This window comes from Puma concolor, chromosome B2, assembly GCF_028749965.1.
Source record: "Puma concolor isolate L17-30 chromosome B2, mPumCon1.1.hap2, whole genome shotgun sequence".
In the NCBI taxonomy this organism is placed as follows: Eukaryota; Metazoa; Chordata; class Mammalia; order Carnivora; family Felidae; genus Puma; species Puma concolor.
This window is the reverse complement of record NC_141671.1, coordinates 112,874,782-112,893,807: the sequence shown is the minus strand read 5'-3', so window position 1 is coordinate 112,893,807 and position 19,026 is coordinate 112,874,782. Positions and strand designations below refer to the sequence as shown.

Below are 19,026 nucleotides of genomic sequence, written 5' to 3'. Positions count from 1 at the left end.
ATATCAATACATTATATTTTTCCCCATGAGAATTATAATCATAGTATTTTAAACCATTTAGAGAACTTGAGAATGCTTTTCTCTGTATTGATTCATAAAATTTATATTTTGGAGTTTGTAAAATGTATTAAATTCTATAAAACGCCTTTTCTAAAATATCTCTGATTGTCAAAAATTAAGTCCAAATGAACATAAAACAATGACAGATGCATGTAGATCATTCACATATTAACTATTTTAAAAATTCATGCAATTAATCACAATTAAATCACTTTAGGAACAATATTGTATCACTTTAGGAAGGAATAGAAACGTTATGAAACAACTTTAATACTTTTGATGCTATATGATGTATATTAATAGTCATATCCAGGAAATTATCAGGTATCATTAAACTTATAAATGGAGCTCTCTAAGGGTGCCTGGGTGGCTGTCAGTTAAGTGTCTGACTTCAGCTCAGGTCATGAACTCGCAGTTTGTGAGTTCGAGCCCCACGTCGGACTCTGTGCTAACAGTCAGGGCCTGGAGCCTGCTTTGGATTCTGTGTCTCCCTCTCTCTCTGCCCTCCCATGCTCGCACTGTGTATGTGTCTCTGTCTCTCAACAGTAAATAAACATTAAAAATTTTTTAAACACATTGCTTGGGGTTCAAAATATTTGTTTGTGCTAGAGAAAACCTCTAGTGCTGATTTCCTTTGCTACAATATTATCCATTATTTCAGTCTTCTGTTTTGCCTGTTTTGTAGACATTTAAAAAAAAATTCTAGAAAGAAACACTGTTGTTATAAATACATTTTATCTTCCACAAGACCATGTTAGAAGAAAAAGCAAATGCTATTTTATTTTTGTGTATTTTGATCAGATATATTTAGGCCCTTGAATTAAAAAAAAAAAATTCCTGAACTTACTGAAATCGAATATGTTTCTCTTAAAACCATTTTTACCCAGTAAGTTTTTGAAACTTGACTTGCACTGCTATTTTGAACACAGTTTGTGTGAGTTTTAAACATCTTGCAATAGCTAAGCAAAATTTATAAAATTAAGTTTCTTACCACTAATATGTGAATAATATTTCAATATTGGCAATTTATATAAGATCAGATTTGAAACATACAAGTAAAAAATTATAACCCATTGGTCTCTTTTTCAATTTGCCTGTATTATTAAGAAAATAATTTTTAACTTTCTGGTTTATTTTGCCTTTGTATACTTAGTTTATTCACTAAGTAGCGTCAGTATGTATAAGTAAATAAGATTTGTTGGGGCATTCAAAATTCATTTTACTGATTGTATTATTTGTTTCCATTTATAAATGAGACTGCAGGTTGCTTTGCTTCTGCAACAGTTGCAAATTATCTGTAGTTCACTGTATTTCCAAGTATTTGCTAGACATTTGCTTTTTTGGGTGTCTTGTAGCTACATGAAACAAAATATATTCAAAACAAACATGATATCTTTCTCCAAAGTCTTCTATTTCTTACATTTTACATTTCAATTGATAGCAGATTATCCTTCCGTAAAACATGTACAACTCCAGAAGTTATCCTCAGCATTTTTTCATCTGTTTTATATCCTACATCCAGTTATATTGCTAAATTGACATTTCCTAACCAGTGAGACTCTACTCAATTTAGGAGCCTTATACTCAAATGGCATCTTCTCATGAAAGCCATCTCAATTATAAAGTAGAGTTAATTGATCATTTCTCTGTTGTTTATGGAGTTTCACTGTTTATGGAGCTTCGCAGGAGAACTTATCACATGCTGCAATATTTTGCTATTTATTAGCTGGTGGTTTCAAGTGCTGTTTCTGTGTACAGACCACTCCAAAACTTAGGGAGTATAAAACTATAGCTAGTTTTACTGTGCTCATGATTTAGAGGGTCAGAATTTTAGGAGGGAGCAAGTAGGCAGTTTTTACTTGGGTATCTCATGTGCCTGTAATCAAACATAGTCTTAGAGCTATTGACTGGGCTGTGTATATGTAGCTTTTCCAACATGGTAGTGTTAGTTGGATTACTGACATGGCAACTCGCTTCCTCAGGGCTACTGTCCCTAGAGAAGCAGATGGGAAGTGCATGATCTTTCATGATTAACCCAGGAAATCACATAGCATAATTTCCATTACATTCTGTTGGTTAAGGTGACTCAGCAAATGGACAGATGACCAGCTCATGCCACCCCATTCTTTCTGCTGTCCTTCTAAAATGTGTCTTTCTCTCCATTTCATCTATATCTCTCTAAACCTTTTCCATTTTCAAGGTCTCCCTCAGTATCACCTGCCTTCCAAAGCCTTTCCTGATCTTATCATTCAGCTATAAGAGCCAGTACCTTTGTGGTTGAGTACAGAAAAATATCAGTTATATCTCAGGTCTCCTGTCATGAGCCACATGACCTTGGAAAAGTTATTTAATCCTTCCATGTGAAAAACAGAAATAGTAACAGGATCTACCTACCATACAGGGTTGTTAACGAACATTGAATGACCAAACAGTAGAGAGCATTCCCTATGATATATAGTATAGACAATGTTAGCTACCATTGTTATATCTTCTTTCCTCAAAGCCTATAGCATTTTATTTGTATCTTTTATGTGTCTATCATAATCTTCCAATTGTGATAATAATTTGTGGGCTTATTTTGTGTCTTTTGCATATTTTGCATGTGTTTTATAGGCAACTTGTGCCAGTTGATATGTCTGTCTTGAATATCAACTCAGAGCCCCTCTGAGTCTTTAAGCCTCAGTAAAAAAAAAAAACAAAACAAGAAAACAAAACAAAACAAAACCAAACATGAAAAACTTGCAGTTTTTTTTCCTCTCTGTGATTCCTTGTAACCTTTTCTCCCTATGATTCCTCTTGCAGAAATTAAAAAAGAAAAATCCGGGAAGACTTCCTCAGTTTTGAAGGATAAAGGTAATAGAGTCAATTTGATGTAACACTAGTATTTGATATAATACTAGAAATTTGTTAGCAAAACTATCTGAAAGAGTCCATAGTACCTTAGAGTCATCTCCTTTGTAGATATGTGAGCCCAAACTTCACAGGTCACATTCATATATTTGAAAACTTATATTTATTTACTTGTCCCTCAAAAACTTTCTTCTAGTTCATTGTCACTTAAAAAGTGCTCTGATTACAATTTCTAAAAGAAAGAAAAAAGAAAGAGGATTTTTCCTTAAAGAATGAGAAGAGGGGGAAAAAGTTAGAAGGAAAGTAAAAGTTATGGAAAGAACTTGCCCTACGTGCTTTGATTCTCTCTTTTCTATCCATTCATAAAATATATATTTAGTGCAGAATCTATCCAAACACTTGCTAATCACTGGAAAACAAAGATGGCAAAGCTGGTAATAGGGAGGAAGACTCTGGAATTAGAGTTCTGAATTGTTCTTTTCAAAGACTCTTAGTCAAGTTCTGTATGCTTGAGTCTTGTCTGGCTCTATGTTACTATGAAAGAGCATGACATTCTTATTTAAATTTTGCAATTTCAATCTCTGGAATGGACTGACTTTCCTTATGTCCATCTAAATCCCAGGTCTCTTTCCAAGCATAAAACATCAAGCCTTCTCTATCTATTTCAACTTGCACTGAATTCTCTCTTCTGAGAGAGTTTATAATCTTCTGTTTATAATCTAATATACACATATATATATGTGTGTGTGTATTTTATTAATTATTTGAAATACCACCTATTTAAGCATCAAGAGTTAATGTTATTCACATTAATTTATGTGGATAGATAAGTACCACATTTAATAATTACTTTTTGTGCATCTAGTATGCAATAATCAGAACATGTACTCACCAGACACTGGGAGTACAAGAAAGTCATGGTCTTTGCTTTCATGGAATTCATAGTATTAATTACATAATTAATTAAAGCAATAAGAATTATAGAGGAGATATACAGGGTGCTATAAGAGACTGCCATGGGGGATTCTAGTCAAATGTGGGGCATCTGAGGAGGCTTTCCTGAAGTTATATTAAATTCAAGTAGGAGGATGAGGAATTAGCCAGGCAAATGTGTAAGAATCGTTTGAGCGAAGCAGGGCATCTGTTCTTTGATATCTACTTTATACATTTTGCTTTAGCAAGTTGTGCTTGAGATCTTAATCATTTATAAACAAGGGAGCTGAGACAGAGATAATGTAAGATATTCAGTATAACATCGTAGGTAAGAGGTGAAGACAAGAATCAAAGTTCAGTCTTTCAGACACTAAAGTCCATCTCTTCATTTTAACACAGATAACTGCTCCTTAAATAAGGTTCTTATATTTTTATTCTTCAAAGCAATTTTTCTTTGAGTGTAGAGTCATTACCTAAGTTTGAAAAATCTATTTGACTCAGATACATTGGCTCTGCAGTATGTAAATATAGTCTTAGTCCTTTAGCTATTGGGGGGAGGGGCTCCCCTTAATTCCCACAGAAGAGTTTAGTCTATTTTTTCTCCAGTGATTATCTGTACTTTGAGAGAGATTCCTCATTCTCCTTTCTCATTTTATCTGACAATTAATGAGATTATTTTCCTTGATTGTGTGAGAACTGAAGTGTCATTGAAACATACTACCAGGAAAATCCAAACATATATATGGAGATATATAGAGATATCTATATCTAGATGATGAATCGATAGATAGATAGATACACACACACACACACACACATATAAATATATATGTATATGATTTGCAAACCATAATTTGCACAAAGTAAACCTTCCCTCTTTCCAATGTAGTGTGAGATACATTTATTTGGGTTCACAATTATGCCACAGGAATATTTGGGCCTTATATTATTTGTTCACAAGAAAAGCAGTTCAAAAGAAAGACTGGAGCTTACCTCTAAAACTACCTTTGAGGCACTGATGATTATCAAAGATTTAAACTACTACTTAAAAGACTTCACTTGTGCCAAAGCTCAAGCTAGTTGGAAATGGCAGTTGTAAAAATCTGTCCCGGAAAATATTATCTGGGGGGTTTAAATCCACATTGACCACTTCACTAAGCAGACTCCTGTAATTTCTATTTCTGTTGTTATTGTTATTAATGTACAATTCCAGGCAATTTCCTAGTGAATACTTTGTCTTTAACATTAAATCCTGTATTTTGCAAGATGTCTCCACAGTCACTAGAAAATTATGTATATAAAGGTTCACTGCATATGATTAGTGATTTAGAACTATTTCAAATGCACCTGTCTTATTATTCAATTGTGTTAATGCCATCAAATGTCTTTGTTATGTGTAAGTTAGATACTATTTTAGAAGAATTTTATTACTGCCTTTCCTTTGTTTTCTGAGTATAATTTATCATTACAAAAAAATTCAAAGAATAAAGTGCAGCATTACTTGTAATATTTCAGGGACATTAAACACTTCTGCCATATTACTGTATTTGAAGAGGCTCTTTGAAGCCTACTGCTGAACTGTGGCAGAATCAGAATGCAGCAATTCCACTTGCTAAAAAATCCACTTATTGCATTGGAGTCACTGTATTTTGTGAGTTATTTCTATTAAGCTGCTAAAAGTTTGCCTACATTTGCCAGTCTCATCAATTCCACTTGCATGTACACATTAGAATACATACTGAAACAGTGCTACAACTCATAAACCTCGGGTTATCACCCAGAAATCCTTTGAGGCCCCATTTACTGGGAATGTGATGACCATGGGCAAATTAAGGATTTAGGGAAACATGATTAGACTGTGCCTTTATTTAAGAAGATAGAGGTGTAGGGAAGAAAAAAGAGCAGGAGAAAGACACATCTTGCTGGCTTTTGCTGCTGGTTCAGCTACTGACTTCCCTTGGCTAGTGGACTCACCTAAGTCCTCTCAACACACCTGCAAGAGCAGAAACCTGTGTGGCCTTGAACATCAAGAAACCAGACAATCCTGTTAGACATGCCTATTATTGGTTATATTCTCTATCTTACTGTCACTTGTAACAGCTGGTCTGATTTATATGATGATAGAAGAATCACCCATGGTCTGAGGCACTGCAGACTGAACCCAAACAAGGCAACAAAGAGATTAATTTCTCCTCTACTGAGACTGCAATAGTAGCACTCTTAGGTTACTCTGGTATTGGAGTAATATGATGGATGTTAGAAGTATTTTCTAATTTTGTGACCCAGGCCTGTGTATGTTTGGATCTAATGCCAGAGAATTCTCAGTGGAGCTTGTCTTTCCTTATATTCTGATGCTTGGGACCATGCACATGATGATCCCCCAATTTCTATTTGTCATAAACATGCTTTCTCTTGGCCATTCCCACCTGTACAAACAAAAGGTAGAGCTAAGGATGAGGTAAGTTGTCTGAGGACTTTGATCCCCAATGATTTAGAGTTCATTGTGGACACTCACCCTAGTTTATTACTGCCTTTATCTGGGGCAGTGTAGAGGGATTAAAAACCTGAAACCATTTCCCTATTCTTCTGTGAATTTTTTTTTCCATCACAACCTCCTTGCCCAGATGACTTTGAGAATTCTAAATTATATCCAAGCATCTTTAAATATGTTCCAGATCTTTTTTTTTTAATTTTTTAATGTTTATTTAGTTATGAGAGAAAGAGAGAGACAGAGAGATAGAAACAGAGTGTGAGCAGGGGAGGGGCAGAGATAAGAAGACACAGAATCTGAAGCAGGCTCGAGGCTCTGAGCTGTCATCACAGAGCCCGATGTGGGGCTCGAAGTCATGAATCACGAGATCATGACCTGAGCCAAAGTCGGATGCTTAACTGACTGATCCAACCAGCACCTCTAGATCTTGATAATCAAGCTTCATAAGCTTTTCTGTAGGCTCTTGGACAAACACAAAGAAACTACCATATTTGTAAAATCACACAAAAAAAGTGCTCTCCAATGCTTTGCTCCTGACAAACAATACAGATGACTTAAAAAAAAATACCTTAATAGCTGACCCAAGCCAACAATATCCTTACCCTTCCTAATATACAAGTACAGAATTACTATATAACATTCTTCACAGTTTGGGTAAGATTTGATATCCCACTCCTTTCCTACTTTAGCCTGTGGACTTCCTAAATCAGGTGAAAACCCCTTGAAATCAAAATGGACACTGAGAGGAAATGACCTTCAAGAAAATCAGTGCAAGAAATGATCCAGCCTGGGAGCAGAAGGCATCTTCCCATTATTGAACTTGGAAATAAAAATCACTTTTGGGGAGCCTGGGTGGTTCAGTCAGTCAGTTAAGTGTGGGACTCTTGATTTCGGCTCAGGTCATGATCTCATGGTTCTGAGATCAAGCCCCAGGTTGGTCTCTGTGCTGTCAGTGAGGGATGTTTTGGGATTCTCCCTCTCTCCCTCTATCTGCCTCTCCCCCACCCCCTGCTCACACACAAGTGTGCTCTTTCTCTCAAAAATGAACATTTTTTTTAAAATCAATTTTAGTGGCCTAGAAGGCTCAGTCAGTTGAGTGTCTGACTTTGGTGAACTTTCACCACATTTAAAGTGATGAGTTTATGACTTTCAAATACATTATAAATTTGCATTCCACCTCTTCTTTCTTTCTCCACCAATATCAAAACAGTCTTGTGGGTTCTCTTCCTCATTCTTGTGTTTTATAACTACTTTAATCTCACGCAAACATATACACCTCCCCACTTAAATCAATATGCTGTATCTTGAACTTGAAATTCCAGGTGCTGCACTCTCCCACCCCACTAGGAATCTGTCCCCACCAACATTTCTCATTTCACAATACATTATTATTTTTTTTTTGGTTTAGCCAGGAAATGCAAAAGCAGTAAATTACCCCCATTAGCTTGAAAAAAGTTAATGAAGCTTCTCAGTCTGTTTATTCAATCCATGGCTCTTGATTTCATCTTCAGATGCTGAAATACAGAAAAAAAAAAATAGGCCCTACTTATACTTAGCACATTAAATGGCAACACGGAATTTTCCTTGCCACCAAAGCCATTTAAAAATATTCTGCAAACATGGATATTTAAGGATATGGAAAGGAAAATATGGATATTTTCTACCAAGAAAATCTTGCTTTGAGGGACACAGCCTTTTCAATAGAACTCCTAAGTCCATTCTTGACACTATCCAAAGTCACCTGGACTCAATTCTAAGCAATTGCTTGAGTGAGATATTCATTTACGAGTCCCACCATCATATTCTGCACTCTCCCCCTGACACACACACCATAAGGTGGGAATAAAACAAAGGGCTGGAAGGATAGATTATTCCCCTTTCCCTTCCTTTCTCACTGCATCAAAAGTAATTTTTGTCAGTAAAATGTTTAGTGAGATATGTTGCAGACAAGGCAGAAAACTGGTTTATCTTTTACATAGGCTATTGAGGAAGTATGATCCTATTCAAGACATCACCCACATATATGTCTGGAACACATGATATGATTAGAATCACTTTATATTTGAACCCGGTAGAATAAACGAAGTTTTGTTTTTTTTTTTTTTTAAACTAAGGGCCACATTTTTATGATGGTGGGAGTTTATAGATAAAATTGGCTTTTGTGTTTTATTTCTGTCTTATTCTTGAAATGTGTTTGACTGGAGTCTGATGACTGAAGCACCACATTTACATGACAGATGCAGGGTTTTCCATTTGTTTATTTAAAAAAAAAATAATCACATAGCCTGAAAGAAATAAACTAAGTTAGTGCTGATTATAACAGTTTTGGAGACTTCTAGAAGCCATATGTTTTTAAAAAAATTACAGCTAAAATAGTTCCTATCCATCCAAAGCCCATTCTCTTAAATGAACAAATAGATTGTAACTCATTCGACAATTTACATTTATTTTAAATGAAAATGATCAGGGAGGATGGATTGTTGTACTCTATGCTGTTGTTTCCTTGTCTCTGTATGATTAAAATCATTTTTGTAAGAAAACATTATATAAGTTCCACCCAAGTTCACCTTACTTATAGCTCACTGACTCCATTATATATGTGTTCTCAAATCCTTTTATCTTGGCTTCAAATAAAGGCTCGATGTTTTTTTGTTTTTTTTTCCAGAGCCTATTAAGGGGAAAGAAGTGAAGCTTCCAGTTTCCCTAAAGGAAAAAGGTAATATTGTATAATGAAATGTGAAAACACATTGATCTGCCTATTGCATATTCAGTTATTTGCAACAAAGCAATATATCATTTATTTTTCAGGCTTTTAAAACTATAACTTTCATACGCCCTTGTATATGTGTGAGCAAAGGAAAAAGGACTATTTTCTCTCTCAAAATTCTAAATTTTACTATGAAATAACAAAGACAAGAGTAACTATGTCAGAAATACTGTGAAAGCTTTTTAAAATGCATAAGTTATTCTGACTCCACCAGTCTGTAGTGGAAAATCTGCATTTAGTAAATATCCCAAGGTGAATCTTAAAAAGAATAGCTATAGAAACCAAAGACTTAAGATAAAAACACTTAAAATTTCTCAGTGTTAGCTTGCCATTCTGTTAAGTTTCGATACAACCAAACTCTAAACAAATTTTATAGCTAGGAGGAACTTAGAGATAAACTATAGTCCAAAACCTTCGTTTTATAGATAAATAAAAATGGAGTAGCCAAGAAACTTTTTCAAAATTATTGTGATTTGCAATACAGTCAGCATTAGAAATCTGATCTAAAGCAAACACCTCCAGCCTTCCCATTATACTACAATCAAAGTAATGTGGATTCTGATATGCACGAAGTTATGTCTCCTAAAACATAAGTAAATATGGTTAGTCCAATATAATATATTTAGTTTCTAATTAATCCCAGTACCTTCTATGGGCACGGTATCATACTCAGAATTTTCTAATATTTCTTATTGTCAAGATGAACATAAGTAAACCAGTGAGACCATGAAATTATACTGACCATACTGAATGTTAAAAATAGGTTAGAAATATGCCTGAAGAGAAGATCTGCATGAACTATTGACCAATTAATGTACAGGGACTTAGTGATAAAAATCCAAACTTACTGGCAATACTTTATTTAAAAGAAAAAGAAACTTTTGGTAAACTTGTAACACATGTGTTGGAGTTGGGAGAGTTGTGGGTGAGCTGGGAGAGGGGAAAGCAGCCAAGGACATAGAGAAATGAAGGGCACATGGAGAGTCTTCATTAGTGAGTGTAGCAATGTATAGAAAAACACCCTTAAGTCATATTTTTCTAACTTTGCAATTAATTTTAAATTAAACGAAATTGCTACTTAATGAAACATAAGAGTACAACATGAGTTTTGTTTCTCAGCCCATAGGCATACTTGATTTTTTTTTAAGTATTTTAAAGCAACATGGATTTGAAATCTGTTAAGGCCTTTATATTTCACTTTAGAAATGTATTATCATACCTAAAACTTTATCTTCACTTATGATAGTAGTTATTTCAGTGCTATATACAACTTTATGCTATTCTGGTATAATAGGTAAATCAGAATATTTTACCTTGCAAGAGAATTCTCACATGTAAAGTTAAATGCCCAATAAATAGCAAAATGTTGCCAAATTGTATTATAAATTGATTGCGAAGACTAATGGCATTCCTGTAGATTTACCTGAACACTAAATTATTTTAAAGAAACTAGATTTCTTTGGCATGATCTGATTGGTGGTTGGAGTGGACACTTACATAACAATCTAAGTTGAAATGATTTGATGCCATTAAGTAATTTAAGCATTCAAGGATGCTAATTATTCCTTTGCCAATCTAAAACAAATATTAAAAAAAATGAGGAAAAGACAGGCATATTTCAAATTTCCACATTTTTATTAAGGCTGTTCAGTTCAAAAATTTTTCCCTGGAAGAAATGCATGTGGAATGAATATATATATATATCCACACACAAAATAAATCAGATTTCCACCAAAATCACTTGATGTGCGTTTCAGTCTTTGATCACTGGACATACCTACTTAAGAGTTTCCTTTTTCTTTTCCTATCATTCCAAAATCCTTTTTCATCATCCCATGCCATATGGTCATTCTAACACTAGCCAGTTCATGGTCATAGATAATGGTGGTGGAAAAGAAAGCTTTTTGGAAAAGATAGATTTTTTTAACATTCTGCCCTTATTTCATCAATTTTTATGTTATTGTACTATTTTCTCCCTAATTTTTAATGATGAGTATGTATAGACAAGGAAGGGGGTGCATAAAAATTCAACTAAATGCAATCACCAGAACTTTATTTTATTTTATTTTATCAAAATATAATTGACACACAATACCTAGTTAGCTTCAGGTGTACATCCTAGTGATTCAATACTTTGATACATTATGAAATGATCCCTGAGAAGTCTAGTTACTTTTTGTCACAATGCAAAGTTATTACAAAATTATCGACTATATCCCCTGTGCTTTACACCACATTCCCATGATTTATTTATTTTATAACTAGAAGTTTGTACCTCTTAATCCTTTTCACCTATTTTGCCCTGCTCCCAACCTTTCCCCACCTCTGGTAATCAGGAAATTTGTTTCCTGTATCTATGAAACTATTTCTGTCTTGTTTGTTTGTTTGTTTGTTTTCTTTTTAAAAAAATTCCACATATAAGTGAAATTATATAGTATTTTTCTTTCTCTGTCTGACTTGTTTTACTTAGCATAACTTCTTGGCCCATATATGTTGTTGCAAATGGCAAGATTTCAATCTTTTTTATGACTCAGTATTCCATTGTGTATGTATGGTTAGAGTAGGATTTAAGACAAAAAGAGAACAAATCCAAACAGAAAAGATAAGCTTCATACGGAAAATGTATTACAATGCATATAATTAACAAAGGATGAATAAGCACATTATATTTTTTAAACCTACAGATTAATAAAAATAGAACAAACATACCTGAAATGTCAAATTTGTCTATGTTTATTCATTTTAAAAATTGCTAATTGAGCAAACAACCAAAAAATAAATTTATAATCACTGAAATGTGTGGGTAATATTGGTAATTTTTCATCGGGAATGACTAATATAATTTATTTCCATGATAGTAAAAGTCAAATAAATGAGAGAGAGAGAATAGCTGGAATCTATCTCAAATATATGCAATTTTAAAAAATAGCATATGTATATAAACCCCATTTTAGTATTAGGATGATTCATATAAAATAATTTTGAGTAATCCTGGAAGGTTTTTATAGTCAGAATTCAACATCATGGACTTGTAGAAGATAGTAATACAATTCCAAATTACTTCAGCATACTGGAAGCCAGGTTCACCAGAAATGAATGTAAGGATTTCAATTTGGGACAAAATCAAATTGTATATACTTAAGAGAAAAACTGTACAAAATCAGCATACAGGAATTTTGCCTTAAAGAAACCCTCAAATGAATATGAATAAAGAATTCAGCTTTTACAATATGAATTATACTGTTAATAGTGACTATAATAACTCATATCACCGTTGCTCTTTACTCTTTATTTCAAATGATTTTGATCCTCATGGCCTTGTATGGTGTGTAGTTGACAAAATATCATTCTTATTTTAAAAGTGTAACTTGGGGCGCCTGGGTGGCGCAGTCGGTTAAGCGTCCGACTTCAGCCAGGTCACGATCTCGCGGTCCGTGAGTTCGAGCCCCGCGTCGGGCTCTGGGCTGATGGCTCGGAGCCTGGAGCCTGTTTCCGATTCTGTGTCTCCCTCTTTCTCTGCCCCTCCCCCGCTCATGCTCTGTCTCTCTCTGTCCCAAAAATAAATAAACGTTGAAAAAAAAAAAAAGTGTAACTTAACAAGATAAAAGGTGACTTATGAGCAAAATGATTTTCTCTTGGTTATTTTAGTAGAAAATATGTACTAAAGTGCTCTGGAATATGTGAACATGTAAAATATATTTTTTTTCTACTTGCTCATTCTCCCTTCTGCGTTTTTAATTTTCTGACTTTTCTCCAGCCCTTTCATTATCTCCTTTTAAGCTTTCTTCATGAAGTTCAAAGTGATGGTCCTTATTTCAGAATATCTTATTTGATTCCAAATATTCTTCATTGCACAGAAGACTCTTTTCTTTTCTTTTCTTTTTTTTTTAATAGTAAGGTAGGTCCTTGAAGGGGCGCCTTGATGTTTCCTTTACAGAAGCTTTGTAGTTACAAAGAATGACCACCATGAAATGCGAGTTCCTTTCTGAATCTATTTTTGGAAGAATGTTATTTTGTTCAAGCACAGCCCAGTGGGAGAACTGGTACATAGCAGTTGTGTTAGATCTGGATTAGCCCTTTAGGAAAAACTACTCCAGATGAAATACATAGTCTGAAGACATCTGCGTTTAAGGATTTCCACTTCCCATTAATCCTTTCTATAGAGATTCTGATTTTGTGTCCACCTGATTGGTTGTATATATTTGATCTCAACAAAACAAAATAAACAGTAAGTACAATCTTGGCTTATATCAGGCAAAGTCAGAAAGTTTTAGCTTGTCCATCCATCCATTTCTTTCACTTCAACTGCCATTTAACATTACATGATTTAACATGAAATCATAAAAATAGCGGAAAGCACCAATTTTCTTTTTTGTATACTTATTTTTTACCGTAGGGAGTAATAATCTTCAATTTCATGTTCGCATGGCAAAATACAGTTTTTTTTTTAAATTAAAAAAATATTTAATATTTATTTTTATTTTTGAGAGAGACAGAATGCGAGTGGGTTAGGGGCAGAGAGAGAGGGAGACACAGAATCCGAAGCAGGCTCCAGGCTCCGAGCTGTCAGCACAGAGTCCGCTGCGGGGCTTGAACTCACAAGCTGTGAGATCATGACCTGAGCCAAAGTCAGACGCTCAACCGACTGAGCCACCCAGGAGCCCCCAAAATACAGTTATAAGTTACCTCTGCCTCATTAAATCTGTAAGGTAGCTTCATGTGACATTGAAGAGAAATTTCAATCATTTAGTTTGATATGAAAAAGTAAAAGCTTTTAAGATAATTAAAATTGTTTAAACATCAAATCATAGACAAAAATCAAGTGGTCAGCTACTTAATTCTAAATTTTTGCCGAACTCACGACTTTGCTGTCATGTCTCTAATGATTCTTTTCTTGAAGAAATTTATAGATCATATTAAACAAACTTGAATATGTGGATTGTATAGAATAATATATTTAAAATAATAAATAAGGTTATATTATTTAAATTATAGTATTTATAAAGCTTTACTGTAATAAATCCATATTTTATCATTTATATTAATGAAAGTAAAATTTTTTCAACAAATAGCAAAGTAACCAATGAAAACAAATAAAGATCTTTACAATAAATCTGAAAATGACTTTATTCTGCCACAGCTTTTATTGAATCATAGAAATCACTATGGAACCAAGAATATCTTGATTCATTTTCCAAGTCAGCATTTGTGATATTCACTTTTATTACAATTTTTAAACTGGTGTTTAATATGTGCAAGTCCCTAAAGGTGGTTTCATATTTGTTGTTGTTAGCAAGGCTTCAGTAGTTGTTGCAAATTAATATTGAGACAAAAAGTAAATTTAAAGAAATGACTCCAGGATAACGTCTCACATAAGACTTCAAACATTTAATTTTTGCTGACCAATTTTTTCATCACTTATAGTGGAATAGAAAGTAAGGAAAATACTTCCTAAAACTTGCTTTCATCTGCACTTTTCTTTTGTGTTTTTTCTCAACTAATGACTCTTCAAAATATTGCTCAAAAACATTTCTTGAGTCCTTGCTCTGGTTGACAAACTGACTGGTTGTTTGCTTTATAGGTGGTTTTGATGGGCACTGTGCTCAGTACTGCAAACCCTAAGTAATGCAAGTCTCCAATTGCAGAATTAACTCAGAGGCAGACATACAAATACAAAATAAAATCCAGATGGGGGAAATCCTTTCACAATGTATACATATATCAAATCACCATGATGTACACTTTACATGTCTACCAATTTTATGTGCCAATTATACTTTAATAAAGCTGAAATAAAAATAAAATAAAATGGAGTAAAATAAAATAAAATCCACTGGAGAGGAATGAAATAAGAAATAGGAATTACAGCCAATGCTATAAAACTAAAGAGAAAAAACAACTTTAAAGCAAAGAATACACATTTCATATTTAAACAGAGATACATTGCAATGTAAAATGTAAAAAGATGGAATGTGCCTTTATGTATAGTTCTTCCCTTCAGGACACTTGCCATTTAGCTTAAGAGTCAAAGAAAAACTTTTGTAAATGATGATGTATAGTGCATAATGGTATGCCACTAAGGAAGAACAGCCAACTTAATTTGTAAAAACTCTCTATGGCATAAAAATGTCTTAAGATGTAGCCTTTAGCTATTTTAAGTAAGTTACTAGCACTAGTCTTATGAGATGCCAGTTTTCTCATTAATGAAATTCTGCCACTATATTCCACAAATTCTGTGAATATTTTTAATGTTTATTTATTTTTGAGAGAGAGGAGGGGGAGGGAGAGAGACGGAGGGAGACACAGAACCCGAAGCAGGCTCCAGGCTCTGAGCTGTTAGCACAGAGCCCAGTGTGGGGCTCGAACTCATGAACTGCAAGATCATGCTGTGAGCTGAAGTCGGATGCTTAACCAACTGAGCCACCCAGGTGCCCTTGAATTTTTAGTTACATAAGTGAATTTTATCTGTGTGTGTGTTTCCCCGTTATTGGGTAATCGAAAAAATCTGATTAGAATGATTTTAACATATAAGGAATTTGTTTAGGGCAAAAAGGTGTTTCATTTTCCAGCCTCTAGATTAGAGGAAGGAAAGGTAAGGAAGTGTGTGAATACGTTTTGAGTGAACTAGCCTACATCATCAGCCGCAACAGGCCATATGTAACTATGAATGTTTCTCTTTAAAATATATGAATGTCATGATAAAATGAGAGTCTACTGTGAGTACTACCAAGATTCTTCTGTAATATTTTTTCACTTGAGAATATATCTTGAATTTTTTCATATTATATACAGAAAAGACAATGACAAGTCAAAAATTGGGTTTCAGCTTTCATAGAAGTCTAACAGAAGCTGTTGAACATAAGGGGGTAAATCACACAAATAAATGAACACCTATAAAACTGAGAGAAATGCTTTGACAGAAGGAACATGGTACTATAAGTATAGAAAAATCTGACTTAACGATGCCTGGGTGGCTCAGTCAGTTAAGCGTCTCACTTAAGCTCAGGTCACGATCTCACAGCTCCTGAGTTGGAGCCCCACATCAAGCTCTGTGCTGACAGCTCAGAGCCTGGAGCCTGCTTCAGATTCTGTGTCTCCCCCTCTCTCTGCTCCTCGTCTACTCTGTCTCTGTCTCTGTATCTCTCTCTCTTTCTCTCTCAAAAATGAAATAAACATTAAAAAAAAATCTGACTCAGGTTGGGGAATCAAGGAATACTTCCAAACCAAACAAAATTCTATCTGAGATGTGAAGGATAAGTAAGAATTTTAACCAGTGAAAAAACTGAGAATAGGAGAGGCCAAGGAGTGAAAAGATATTTCAGCACATTCAAATTTCTTGTGAAAAAAGGACAGTGTTGTAGATGTGTAGAAAACATTAACAAGAGAAGTACAAAACAAAGATAAGACATAAGCAGAACTTTGAAGGCCAGGAGTAGGCAAACTATATTTCATGGACCAAATCTAGAATGCTTATATATTTTTAAATGGTTGAAAAAAATCAAAGGAAGAATAAAATTTGGGGGCACCTTAAACATATAAGAAATTCAAATCTCAGTATCTATAAGTAGCATTTTATTAGAACACAAACACACTCATTTATGTTTTGTCTGTAGCCGTGTTTGTGCCATAATAGCAGAGTTGAGTACCTACACCAGAGATCAAATGGCCTGTAAAACTAAAATATTTACTCTCTGGCATTTTACAGGAAAAGTTTACCAACTCCTGCTATAAGCCATATTAAGGTTTTTGGTATTTAGTCTAAGGGCAATGGATAGCCACAAAAGTATTTTGTACATGTTTAACCACAGAAGGGGAGAGAGTTGCTTTCTGTGATGGCCACTATGGCAGTGAGTTGGAGAAAAGCAGAATAGGATTCAAGAAGACAATTCAGATATAACTGATGGTATTAAGGTGAGAGATTATGGTACCTTGACCAGGACGGTTGCAGGTGAAATGGAGAGAAGAGGACATTTTTGAAAAATATTATATTTAATAAGATTTCTATTTTATACAGCTAAATGGTTGGTGACACCACTGAGATGGGACACCAGAAAAGGAGAAGCTTAGGATCAATCATAAGTGTGGCTAACAGCTTGTTGAGTTTTAGCTGTTTATAGGACGCCCAAAAGAAATGTAGAGCTGGAAGCTGACTATCTAAGTGTGAGGTGCAGAAAAGGAATTTAGGTTGAAGATACACTTGTGAGATATGTTTGTCAGTGTATGGATTTTGAAGGTGTGGTCACACATGGATGAGTGATGGAAAGAATCAAGGTGAGATGAGTTCTGAGGAAAGTTAGTAAAGAATACATTTAAAACTGCTACTTGAAGAACCCAGGACATTCTTTTTAGCATGAGTACAACTAGGTATCTTGAGGGCCAATAGTAGTAATCTATCTGTCCTGCTTTTCATTTGCTAAAAGTTGGTATTTTGTGCATTTTCAGTTTCAGTTTATAAGTCTTATCCCGAAGTTCCCAATGTTGGTTCTATAAACATTATTTAAATACTGAGACCTAGAGACCTGCAAGGAAAAGTTTGACAATCTGTTGAAGAAGTAGATATTATACAGTCTTCTTTTATGAAAAGAATCAAAACCAGTTGGTCTCAGAGAGTTGTCTCTAAGAGCACTTTTTAGAATATGTTAATTCAACATGCATCGGTTGGAACATAATCAGCGTTGCCATACTGCTACATTATCTGGGACCAAAAATATTCTGATGTTCAATGATTGACATTAAACTTCCAAAAAGTTCCAGTTTTAATGTTATTTATTGTTCTAATTCTCTAAACTGACGTTACAGGGATTTACTTTGTCTTTTGCAACTGATCATTCTAATAAGTGAATGCAACTAACATACATTTTGATTCACCATTCTGGAATTAAAGTTTTTCTAATAATACTGCAATTCACAAATGTCATCTTTGCTTATGACATTGCCATCTTCTAAGAAATATTAGAATTTGCTGTAATATTGTTTTTAAAATCTAATAGTTGATCTAGAATACTTGATTTAATAATCAATATTAGCATTTTAATATTAGTGTAGTTTTTTCTAGGTTTTCCCATGCCTGGTTTCTGATTTAATTATTGACATGATTTATTTCTGCCTTGAGTTATTTTAGGAAGAAAATATTATACTATCATGTTAACAAGTGAAGAAATTGATGCACAAAGATTAAAGGATTATCTAAGGTTTCTATGCTGGATTAGCTACTTAGTATCAGACTTAAATGCACCTAAAAATAATCTTATTTTCCTTTGTTCTTCAATATTGGAATATATTAAAAAGACTTATCCTTACACGGTCTCAAGGTTGTTTTTTTTCCCCATAACAAATTTTGCATTTGGTAGGAATGGAGGAAAGTTATAGATAATTGTTGATTAAAAGAAGACCAGTCAGGGGGCGCCTGAGTGGCTCAGTTCGTTAAGCGCCAACTTCAGCTCAGGTCATGATCTCTCAGCTCATGGGTTCAAGACCTGCATTGGTTTCTGTGCTGACAGCATGGAGCCTGGAACCTGCTTCAGATTCTGTGCCTCCCTCTTTCTGTGCCCCTCCCTCACTCACACTCTGTCTCTCTCTCTCTCTCTCAAAAATAAATATTAAAAAAAATTTTTTTGAGAGCAGTCAGATTCAAAAAATAAAGTGTCGATAGATGCCTTTACAAATCCATGATGACTCACTTTCTGAAGAATTGTTTAAGTGAAAATTGAGCTAGTAATTGTAGCTCTGTCACTCTAAGCAGAAACTTACAGACTAACATTTTTCCTGTTGTGCCGATCATGCTAAAATGCCAAGTTGACAGAATGGAAAGGGGTTATGTGTTGGCAAGAAAGCAGTTAAGGTTGCCAAATTTTCTGTATTATAATCATTGGCTTTACAAATTAATGTATCCAAGTGTTGTGAATTTTTATTTTCTCCTTCCAAA

General features: G+C 34.2%; 1 protein-coding gene and 1 long non-coding RNA gene across 31 annotated transcripts in view; one reads left to right on the top strand and one right to left on the bottom strand.

Annotated features, from left to right (window-relative positions):
• TRDN (triadin) overlaps nucleotides 1-19,026 on the top strand; it is a 400,175-nt gene that overhangs the window by 295,015 nt on the left and 86,134 nt on the right. For 24 of the 28 annotated variants that reach the window (XM_086707737.1, XM_086707736.1, XM_086707734.1 and 21 more), the window contains 2 exons: nucleotides 2,863-2,913; nucleotides 9,000-9,050. In XM_086707737.1, coding sequence (XP_086563863.1) covers nucleotides 2,863-2,913; nucleotides 9,000-9,050 — 102 coding nt within the window. The remainder of the gene's footprint in view (nucleotides 1-2,862; nucleotides 2,914-8,999; nucleotides 9,051-19,026) is intronic. The other 4 variants (XM_086707740.1, XM_086707743.1, XM_086707735.1 and 1 more) reach the window with 1 other exon arrangement.
• The window catches only part of LOC147581186 (uncharacterized), a 68,886-nt gene that overhangs the window by 1,741 nt on the left and 48,119 nt on the right, over nucleotides 1-19,026 (bottom strand). For 2 of the 3 annotated variants that reach the window (XR_015251513.1, XR_015251514.1), the window contains exon 3: nucleotides 7,769-7,848. The exons of the other annotated variant lie outside the window; for it this stretch is intronic. This is a non-coding gene — a long non-coding RNA (uncharacterized LOC147581186). Of the gene's footprint in view, nucleotides 1-7,768; nucleotides 7,849-19,026 lie in introns of those variants that run through there. 3 annotated transcript variants of the gene reach the window in all.